Source organism: Chelonus insularis, unplaced genomic scaffold, assembly GCF_013357705.1.
Source record: "Chelonus insularis isolate UGA/USDA-ARS -01 unplaced genomic scaffold, ASM1335770v1 contig_401_pilon, whole genome shotgun sequence".
Classification (NCBI taxonomy): Eukaryota; Metazoa; Arthropoda; class Insecta; order Hymenoptera; family Braconidae; genus Chelonus; species Chelonus insularis.
In genome coordinates this window covers 164,622-176,347 of record NW_023276558.1, presented here as the reverse complement: position 1 = coordinate 176,347, position 11,726 = coordinate 164,622, and the positions used below count along the sequence as shown (strand labels likewise).

At 28.1% G+C, this 11,726-nt stretch overlaps 2 protein-coding genes across 4 annotated transcripts; both read right to left on the bottom strand.

Annotated features, from left to right (window-relative positions):
• Nedd4 (E3 ubiquitin-protein ligase Nedd4) lies at positions 1-8,202 on the bottom strand. 3 transcript variants are annotated; one of them, XM_035086447.1, is made up of 15 exons: positions 7,572-8,202; positions 6,201-6,401; positions 5,905-6,065; positions 5,643-5,820; positions 5,453-5,565; positions 5,236-5,374; positions 3,449-3,619; positions 3,166-3,216; positions 2,418-2,679; positions 2,282-2,340; positions 1,585-1,650; positions 1,200-1,429; positions 1,006-1,127; positions 284-923; positions 1-203 (listed from the first exon to the last, which is right to left on the bottom strand). In XM_035086447.1, the coding sequence occupies exons 1-15, from the start codon at positions 7,713-7,715 to the stop codon at positions 101-103; spliced, it is 2,640 nt and encodes an 879-aa protein (XP_034942338.1). In that variant the 5' UTR covers positions 7,716-8,202; the 3' UTR covers positions 1-100. The 3 variants fall into 3 exon arrangements, with proteins under 3 accessions (XP_034942338.1, XP_034942339.1, XP_034942340.1); XM_035086448.1 differs by lacking the exon at positions 7,572-8,202 and adding an exon at positions 6,753-6,950; XM_035086449.1 differs by lacking the exon at positions 3,449-3,619 and having other exon boundaries at positions 7,572-8,198.
• Positions 8,203-9,108: 906 nt separating this feature from the next.
• Edc3 (Enhancer of mRNA-decapping protein 3) lies at positions 9,109-11,180 on the bottom strand. Its single transcript, XM_035086487.1, has 6 exons — positions 11,024-11,180; positions 10,747-10,915; positions 10,417-10,652; positions 10,187-10,335; positions 9,862-10,113; positions 9,109-9,775 (listed from the first exon to the last, which is right to left on the bottom strand). The coding sequence occupies exons 2-6, from the start codon at positions 10,902-10,904 to the stop codon at positions 9,173-9,175; spliced, it is 1,398 nt and encodes a 465-aa protein (XP_034942378.1). The 5' UTR covers positions 10,905-10,915; positions 11,024-11,180; the 3' UTR covers positions 9,109-9,172.
• Positions 11,181-11,726: the final 546 nt, after the last annotated feature.

Sequence of the window (11,726 nt, the reverse complement as noted above, 5' to 3'; positions counted from 1 at the left end):
ATCAACCTACTGATTTTACATTAATGTATATGTTAATAATATCTATATGCATGAATATACATTATATTACAGGAATAATCATCAAAAATGGTATCTCGCGCTAGTCCACTCCAGCAAATCCTTGGGATCCTTCAATAGCTTTTATCAATTTATCCCTCAATTGTTGGTAACTTTCATATGGTGGTAAATCAATCCGATTAAAGCTAAAAATAATTTATTGTTAGTAAAAAATTTTATCAGTAACAATAATCAGCAAAGAAGTATTTAAAATAATTTAATTTACCATGTGTGAGCACGTGGATAGTTCTCAGGTGTTCCCCATTTTTCAATGGTAAATAATTGCGGTCCATTACTACCATACAACTCTTTAAATCCATTCATGGGCACACGCGATGTACCAGTTACAAATTGTAATAATCTGGCTCTCATTTCATTATTGAATGATAAAACAACACGCCAAAACCATTGTACCGTGATGTGATTCGCATGGTAATCCCCTTTATACAATGTATTTTTCTTCCAATCTTTAACATCAATGTGTTGAATACCACACATGAGAAGTTCCAATTCATTTTCATCAAATATTTTGACTAATGCTAGAGGAACTAAGGCATTAAAACCATCCAAGAAAGCATTCATTTGTTCTTGGACTCTTGATACAAATCTCCATTGTATTACCAAACTTATATACTCATCTTTATTCTCATTTGTCACAGGTACGTTGGCGCCATTAGGCTTTAATTCTCGTTGAGAAGTATGTCCAAAACTTTCTTCATCTACACAGAATGTCAGTTCTAATTCCGTTGGATCGTTTTCTTTTATCCACAATAATGAATTATAATACTCCGAATCTACACTTTCCATGTCTTTAAGGTCAATTGTTTTTGATAACATCATTTTATAAAATGGCCTTATAAAGAATGCTATTAAAAAAATAATATAAGATGATATTAAAAAATTAGATGTAATAAAAATTAATTAGCTGACTGTCTGTTACAAACTTACCATCCAAAAGTTTTCCGTGATAAACTGCCATACCAGCAATACGTCCAATGAATTTGAAATAATTTAAATGTTCTTCATTACATACACCAGAAAAAGGGTTTATTTGAAGCGTATAATTATCCCTACATGAATTATAAAATTCAATTAGTTCGTTAATCACAAATGTAATAGTAATCTTATGAAATTTTCCTTACATAGCAGAATATTCAAATAAGCCATAGTATGGATTAAACATTTCCTTTGATAAAAGGAAAAACCATTCACGGGCTAATCCACCATAATCCAGCCCTACTTCGCCCTCAAATTCAACCCACAGTTTGGTCTTTAGTATTTCCACTCGATTCACAGAGCTGATGATACGATATGAGTCTTCCAGAATATTATTTCGAGCTACCTTTATCTCGAATTTATTTGGTACATTGCTCTATGAAAATCAACAAAATACCTTTTTAGTTTAGAACTTCATTTACACGTTTGACCGATTACTTGAATGAATTCAGATTTTTGAAATATTTTAATTCAAACATAAGTAAACAATTAGTCTTATTAAAATAATTTTTATTAATTGACTTTACTTACGGGTTTTCTTAATTGTGACTTCAAATATTCATATTTGAGTTTATAATCTCTAGAGTAAGGTACAGCCTGAAAAAATTAGAATAATTAATTTTATAAATGCTGAACTAAGTACTACATGAACTTATACAACTAAGTTTCAAAAAAAAAAAAAAATTTTACTTCTTTAACGTAACTTTTATAATTTTAATATTTCAAACTTTCATGTATCTGAAAAATTTATGTACAGAACTAATATTTCTTTGGTACATAATGAATTATTGAATTAATACGCGTAACAATATAGTGTTTAATAATTTAAATAATTTCTAAGTGCATTGAACTGGAAATAATTCATGTACCTACTATAATCACGAATATAATCAATAACATTCATTTGTAAGATAAAGTACGTGTAACATCACAAAAAACAAGTTTACAAAAACAATTAGAAGCTATTACTCATTTTAAATTAATTGAAAAATTTTTTAAAATAAAAGTTGAACATTCATAAAAAAAAAAATAAATACGTTCTTCAATTGATAAAATCCATATTCAAGCTGAATTATAATTTCTTTTTGCATTTAGATTATTGAAATGCTATCCAACATTCTTTTATCCAAGCTAAAGAAGCTTTAGATTAATATCTGTTCGATATATCTGATCGTTTATATAAACCAATTTACAAATAAATTGACTTTTGAAAATAAAGGGTACATACCGGTCCAGCTATTTGAGGATTGGACATTCGAGGATCTTCCCACTGTGTTGTTCTTGTATCTATAAAGTACCAAAATAAATTGTATTAAAATAAATCAATCAAGTTAGGTATGCATTTAAAAAGATATCAATATTACTATGATCAATGAAGAAGATACGGCCATCCGTGTGTACTCGTTCTTCCCATCCTTCTGGAAGTGGTCCAAGTTGATCTAAATCACTTCGAGAAGTAGCCGAAGGCACATTGTGATTAGGCATTGGGCTTGGTCTTCCTGTTCTTGGGTCAACCCATGTTGTAGCTCGTTCATTATGATCGATAAAGAACATTCGTCCATTAGGTGCTAATTGCATGCTCCATCCTGTGGGTAATCCATCACCATTGGGAATTGGAAGAGATGGCTACAAGAAATATTCAATAATTAATAACTATAATAATTAAATCGTTAATACTAAATCAATAGATGATATTATTGTAAATTAATTAAAATACATTTATTTATAATTGCCAGTAACTTTAAAAAATATTAATTTGGTGAACCTGTATTTTTGATGGTAATAATGGCATATCCTGAACTTCATTTTAGAAATTATTATCATTTCTTAATGAGTTTGTGCATTATTTGAATTCTTGTCTGATATTTCAATAGAGGAATTGTTTTTTATCTATTTTTTTTTTTTTTACTAAAACAAATATGTTATTAAATGCTAAAAATATTTCAATTAATATAGTAACATAATTGCAGGAATATTTATACTAATCTAATAAATTTTCAGCAAACTTCTAATTCTAATGAACTAACAGATATCATTGAAATTATTTCTAATGATGTTATGCAATAAATATTAGCATTCATTGTAGCAATCATATAATAACATAATACATACCTGTTCAGATGATCGTCTAGAACCTGCTGGACTGTCGGTATTATCATCGGTCTGTGGGCATAAGTTTTGAAATAATGTTTAGCTTATCATACATACAAACAATCTTGTAAAACTGTGACTATTTTGTTTACCCACTACAAATTAAACGAATAATTAATTAAATTTGGAAGATGATTTAAAGTAATAGATAAAAGATGATCATTTAAAGAAAAATAACATGCAAGCCCTTGAAAAACATAATTGCTGAAATAACCAGTGATTAAAATTAATGAACTTGAAATACCTGTTCATCACATTCTCCCAAATAGCCCTCATTGTCGACAGACTGTCCAGAATTCGTTGGAGATATATCCCCATCACCTGTTTCCCCACGATCTCTCATACGTTCCGACTCATTCGAATCTTCACTATCTCCATTACTGACATCATCTTCTTCTCGAATTAATTCTCGATCCTTACACACACATGCGTCATTTTCTACATACCTCATGCCACTTTGTACGAAATTTAAACATTAAATTATAACACAGGCACTAATTTTGGATTGGCATCATTAACTACACCAACTATGATTGTATTAAAATCTAAGTTGATGTGGAAATGAGAAAATATTGTAACTTAGGTACAATAATTGTTGGAAGAATATAAGAATACTTATAAAGTCTTTAACTTCATTTTCGTTAGTAAAAATAATTATTGTATAATTAATTATCAATATAGAGATTTAATTGTAACCTAAAAATGATTGTAACTAAATTATATAATCTTATTGACAACTACTTTGATATTGATAAAACATCTTTTTCCTACTGTTGAATTTGAAATAATGTTATAAGTTACATCAATGTATTCATTTATTGCTTAGCAGAAATGATCATTTTTTCTCATTGCTATAATAATTGTTTTAGAATAATTGTTCATTATTCATAACAAATTCCACAAAGAAAATATAGTAAAATTAATTGAAATTTTTCTGTTCATTTTACGTCGTTAATAATCATGACGAATAATTGATATCAATAATTATATTCCATAATAATAAAGTGAATATTAAATTTTTATGGTAATATTCCGAAAATAATATCTCAGAGTATAATTAATATCTTTGTTCATTGATAATATTTTTATAGTTAGCCATGAGTAACTTTTTCTGTAACCTAAATATTTTTAAAATTAACAGTCTTCAATATATTCAATATATCTGACATAAAAATTCTTAACATCTTTATCTTGATGTTGACTTGGTCTCATTAAATAGAAATTAGAGTAAAATTTTCCAATTATCTATACAACAATAGATATCATATGAAATCATTTAATGTACAATGAAAATCATATTACATTGAATAATTTATTTTTATCAATTACTACTCGTGACCATATTTTTACTTTGTTTTAGATCGAATCACGAGTTAAAAGACCCAATTAAGTTACAATTTTTCTCAAGAGTTAAATATCACCATCAGTTGTTTGTTATTACCCATCAAATATAACTATAATCAATTGTACATTTTATACAAACAAAATATTTACACTAACAATTTAAAAAATCGTCAATAAGGTAATTTTCTTAAGACGATTATAAAAGAAAAAAACAAGTAGCATATTATTATAATTAGGTTTTTATGATGCACAAGTATTTACAAAAAAACGATTAAAAATTTTAAACAACATGATGGGTAATAACGAATAAGTGGTAGACATTTTTCTGTATCAATTGTAAAATTGAATGCAATAATGTCAGCCTGTGTTATTCATACATACTAAAATCTAATTGCACTGTATACAGAGTAATTGCTTAACCATCGATCATAATCATTATACAGAGAATAACAGATTTTTTCATCATGCGTATTAATTGGTTTTATCATAAAAGATTTATTTTATTATAGTAAAGCAAACTACTTTTAAAGCTTGGTTAAATATACAAAGATATTACTCATCGCCAGAAATTAGTAAGAAGAAAATGAATTAAATGCTGAACGTTATTACAGTATAATTGATGATCTCCAACGGGTTAATATAAAAAAAATAGATGTATATTGATATAATATCTGATAAAAAAATTACCTGACTAATAGCTGAATTGCGATGTTGTCTACTTTCTGTGTCATCTACACTTATGTGAAACCGCCGTTGAAATTCAGTTGCTGCTGTGTCTAAACTTCGTTGCTCATTAGAGATGCCACAAGTAGGTGCAGTATTTTGTCTAAACCACAAAGTCAATCGTTAATATAATTATTTAAGCAACCTTAAATTATTTTTTAAAATTACAAGAAAAACTAACACAGATGGTCTTTTCCATTGAGTAAATCTAGCTATATGATTTACATAGTATGTTCTACCATTAGCATCTTGTCGTTCTTCCCAACCTGGTGGTAACGGTCCAGTCGATGAAGTCTAAAAGACGAGCAATTTCCGTCAATTAATATTCTATAAAGTTAGATTAATATTTTTATTGAAATAAAATGAAGTACTTCAGGCATTGATTGAGGACTATCCATTGAATTTAGACTTAGTTGATCCAATAATTCCCATCCGGAGTCAGAGGCAGTATCACCATCTCCATTTTCTGCAGTTGCTGATGAATCATCTATGACGTAGGCATGGTATAATTCTAAAGTACCCTTGATTTTTGGCCTTTGACTGGAATGGCTAGAAAATATGATCCTCGATTAGTTAAAATTTTACAGACGTTTTTGATATAACCTAACCTTAGAATAAGTAATACCATCTTACCTGCGTGGACGAAGAATATATTGTTTAGTTGGAATGGTTCTGCCATGTTGTTCTTTAGGTAAATTTAACAAATTCAGTTCAACCATCCCCAAAAAATCATCTCTTGTTAATCTGTTTTCATCAAAAACTTGAAGAACTAGTTTATGCTCAGCTGGTTTCACCTAGAAATATTATAATTGATAATTAATATTAATGTTTCATGCTTACAATCATTACATTTATACGTGTGTATACTATATATACATAAAAATAATATTAACAGATAAATGAATATCATAAATTTAATGTAAACTTACTCTGAACAAAAACTCTTCATCCCAAACAGGATTCAAAGTTTTTTTCTTAGTTTTTGTAAGTACAGAGTCGACAGTCTCATGACCATTGATAGAATATAAATCTATCCTGACGTAAGGATCACTGGCACCAAAGATATCTTTTTTAGCAAGTTGATGCCCTGCTATGACTTTTAATCTCAGCCTGCTGATTGATTCATCATTCTATATAAAAAAAAAATTTACTCATTTATTTGCAACTTTATCGTTATTAAAAAATGTAGTCAAGGATACCATAAGTAATGTAAAATAGCTCATAAAAAATAAAGAAATCGATATAATTGAATCGTTATAAAACGTATTAATGTGTTATTTCAATTGTTGACGTCAATAATAATGCATATATTTTACTCCAACTTGTAATATTGCAATACAAACCAACGAAAAAAAAAAATATATGTTGAAAAAAAACTAACACCAATGATAAATAAATCTTGTTAATTTTTACTCATTAGAAATTTATCAACGACATTAATTCCAACCTCTGCTTGTCAAAATGTCACAAAAATTACATACACTGTCATTATCGACGCCGGTGGTCGGATTATATCCATACACATGTTCGTCTGCCATTAATATTCTTAACGAATAAATGTTTCTTTATAAATTTAATACTTTGTATATTCTCGAAATTTATTAAAAATCACAATTTCATATGTGCCATCAAGAAACCTATTTTGTGTTAACCCCACTCTTCTTCTTGATCATTCTTTCTTTCTCTCTCTTTCGTACTGAACGATCACGACAGCGGATATGACATACAGCGAACCATTTTCAAACATGGCAACCGGTAGTTCTACTTCATTGCTTTGTTACAAGTGTTTTAAATATCTTAACAGAAGTCAATCGAAGAGTTAATACGTATTTTACAAACAATCTTTTAATTATTTGCGCTCTAATTGCTACATAAGTATTATTTTTAAATGGAGTTTAAATTAATATAACAGATACACATAAAATTTTTCAAAAATCATGTGTTTGAATATAAAAAGCCAACAATTGTGGAGTCAGTGATAATCTGTCATTTGTTAAAAATAAAAATAAATATATGTATAAATATAACAAGCGTTAATTAAATTATAAAAGTTTAGTAATGACGTAGTTGAACTCAATAATATACATCACTCTGCAAGGTGTAAAAAGACATTAACTTTTTAGTCAGATTTAATAGTAGATCAATGGAGATTAAAGATTAAGAAACCACTGAAATATATATTTAACTAAGCTAAGCATTTTTTATTGCAATTTTTCAACAATTGTTTTATTATTCTATCAAAATGAAATATTAAATTATGTTACAGTTTTGCAAAAAAAAATAAAAAATAAAAGTTTTACCATCAATTCAGCCAGTGATATTCGACTAGGCCTTTGAGGTACTACATATTCTAAGTTTCTTCTAGTACTCCATGTACTAGCTCTTCGTCTTGGAGCTGGTCTTTCAAGTCCAACGTACATTGGATACGTTGATGTACCAGGCATTCCAATGATGTAAATATATTTAGTAACTAAACCATAAAAACTCACAATAACTATTTATATCAAAATTCATTTAACACACTATTAATAAAATTTGGACGATTCAATTTATCACAGTAAAATAAATGATGAATATTTAACCACAATATAAAAATAAATTTATTTATTTAATTCCACTTATTGCTAATCTATGTGGTTGGTTTATTAAGAAACACAAAGAATTGCGTGACATTGAAAAAAACTCAAGGCAATAACACAATAAAGCTAGAATATATTATGAATGATATTAATTATTTCAACTACTATACTCAATGATGCTAATATAAAATTAATCTCCCTCACTCGTCTGAATGCCACGACGATAGGTTGATAACAGTCTTGTATTTTAATCCTTCAAGATAACGCGTGTGGCGAAATTAAAAAAGAAATGTGCAACTAAGATAATTTTACATGAATATATTTATATAACATGACATGATAATCACGATTAACGGTAACGAAAATAACGTCATTACAGTGAAGGACATGATTGATAAAAATCAATTAACCAAACGGAAGTAATATTTGATATCTTGTTTATAAAATATTATGTATAATATATATTTTATCTTAATAATAAACAATCATTCATCATAGATCATGATTAATAGAAATATTTCATCTGAGATAAATAGATTTTTTTGCTGCAAATACGATACATTCAAATATAGAATTATAGAATATTGTCATGTTTATCATGTTAGTGAAATTATATAGCCAAAAGTAATTGCAGCGATAACACATACTACAGACCTAACTTTTCAGTCGTACTATATCATGTCTTTGTGAAGACAAATCATTTAAAACTTAGTAACTATCCTATATATATATATATTTTATATCAATAAACATTCTATAACTTATTCATAAAAAATATATCTTATGTATTTGTGTATGAGCAAATAATGAATTTCAACAAACTTTAAAGCATGTTGATGAACATGAAAATAATTACAAATTTTACATGATTCATTTTTAATTTATGATGCACAATTAATACTTACAAATATATGATTTCGTGTTGCTAATTGAACATTGAATTAAAATTATTTGAAATTGATCAGAAAAATAAAATTGATTAAATGAATAGTTACCATGAGAACAATAATTCAATGTCTTCAATTGATACAGTTGATGATGACAAAATTAAAAATTTAGTATTTTCAGAGTCAATAAATAATAAATATAAATCAAATAATTCGCTATTATTGAGAAAATTTAACATAAGTATATCGTAAGAAAAAATGAAATTGAATCAATAATAAATTAATAGTAACATAAAAAATTATACCAAAAACCAATATTTTTCTAATGAACAAATTTAGATAATTAGTTATTAAAATTAATTTATTATTTAATGTAATATATCACTATTTTTTCAATATTTTGTTTTGGATAAAATAATATTTCACGTAATTCTATTACGAATCATCACAATGAAGTGGAATAACGAATTTAGGACCGAAAGGTGATCTATAAGTAATTCCAACATCAGAAAAAACTTTATTTGGCAATGCCAAATTACAAAGGTATAGTCGCCCGTTATCTGGGCTATGCGATAAAGGTAATCCCCCAACGAGACTAAATTTACTTAAGATACCCGGAGTGCCCGTAGACGGAGGTTCAATTGCGAGGACAGGAGCCTTATTGCTGTTGACCCATTTAGCAACTGTAGGTGTGCTATTTTTCGATGAATGTTCGTCAAAAAGTGCTAATATTATCAGATCAACTGAGCTTATTGACGCTAATTTATCCATTTTCATCTCAACTTTGTTTCCCGTCATTTTATATAACGAGAGTTCTTGAAGTAAAGAGACGTTTTCTGAATTTTCGACATAAACTACTGTTTTTATACCATGTGTTGAAAGCTGTCGAGCACAATTAACTCCAGCAGCACCTGAACGATGAGGTCCACAAAGTGCAACAATTGTTGGCCATTGATGAGCATTTTTTGGGTTCAATCGATGTGCTCCTCCTAATAGTTGAATAATAATTTCAGTGCCAGCTCTTCCTAATAATTCAACCTGTATAATTTGTAATATTATGTTATAACATATTTCATTTTAAACGAAAAATATAAAATAAAATAATTTTTATTTTGAAAAATTACTCTTCTTTCCCAGCTAATTCCAAGCCGATCAGCTGCTCCAATTAATTGTCGATGAAGCTCAACTGTAATGCTTGGTATCACTAGTCCATCATCTGTGGCATATTCACGTTCATCACTTAGAGGTACTATTATTTGTCTATATGTTGTAGGCTTGGATACTATAATATTTTCATCATGACGGTATTTGCCTCTATTCGTTTCTGATTGTCGAACTATATCTGGTTTTAAAGAATTTAATTCTTCCCACACAGCCTATAATCAATGTCTTTCAATAAATATTCTCTTTTATTTAAATAATGTCACTCTAATAATTTTTCAATCTTACCTCTTTATTAAATAGTGCTAAATTTTTTTCAAAATCAAAATCTTGATTCATTGATTGATCAATCGGTGTTCCAAAAGCTTGTTCATCTCTTTCTTGCCATCTTTGACGTTGTGAGGCTCTTTTTTGATTGAACTTGGTGTTTATCTCAGCTACAAAAATTGTTTCGAATTATTAAATTTATTTAAAAAAAAGAATACTTAACATCTAAACAGACAACTATAACTCTATACCAGAAGCAACTCTTCCATTAGATGACGAATCTGGTTGAGATGGTTCAGTAGGTTTTTTGTAATTTGATTGGAGTTGATTAGCCGTAGATGAGGTAGTTGTTGGGATGCATTCAGAAATTGATCGGTTAGCACGCTTTGCTATCGGCCTTTTTACAGTTACTTTACTGTGCATTTGTACATCTTTGTTTCCTGCTTCTTCAGTGGAAATTATTTCTAAATTTTGAATATCTTTAGCACTGGAATATTAATGAAACATGGTATTATATGAACAAAATCACTTATAGAAAATAATATAATTCATGTGAAAAATGGAGAAAGAAGAATTCATACTTAATGGTAACCTGTTGCGATGGATGGGGTACCCCATCTTTGAAAGCTTTTGTAATTGTGACTGTTTGCCGATTAAAATTCACAATTTGACCTTGAAAAGTACCCAAATCATCAGTGCATTTTATTGATACCATACATCCTACAAATTGCTGAGACATTTTATCAGAAACTGAAAATACAAATGATCTACGTATGAAAAAATTTAAACTATATCAACAGTAATTTATTATTTTAAAAATGTGATATTTATATAAATTATCACTGGTTAACACCATACCGATTACAATAATATTAACGTTGAATACTGAATTGACCTCATTCAAAATTTTTGATAACTAGACAATCTTGTAAAAATGAACGCAAGATATTGAGTATTATATTTGCGGGCTCCTGAGAGTAGAAAGTAACAACAAGGTTTTATATTAGTAAACGTGCATAAAATTCTGCAAAGCCATAATATTTGATTCGTATTTTCGCCAATAGAACTAACATAAATAACATAAGCATAGAATAAAGCAATAACAGAGTTATAAAATGAGCGATGTGTGGAAAGCAGCGCCAAGTGGTCAGAGAGTTCGAAAAAAGAACTAACAGTTCTGTACTTTCAATGGAAAGCAACTAATCGACATGGCAATGGCAGCAGTATTCATTTCTAGTTTCCTACAAATTTTCGTTTGTAGAAGCTTTTATTTGAGTATTTTAGATTAATTAGAAAGATGAATTGTTCTCTTATGTTTTGAGACATTATTTTATTATTTTATAACTTAAAACAAGGTATGCAGCCATATATATTTTTCTGAGCAACAATAAAATGGTCAGAAGTTCGGTTGATCAAATTTCCAAGAAATCGATGGTAATCAATTAACGTTTGTTTTCAAACATCATCGTCAATTTTTATAGGTTGAATATTCAAATAAATAATTATTTAGTTTATTTAGTGTATTTGATGCCTTACATTTAAAATATTAAATCATTTTTGA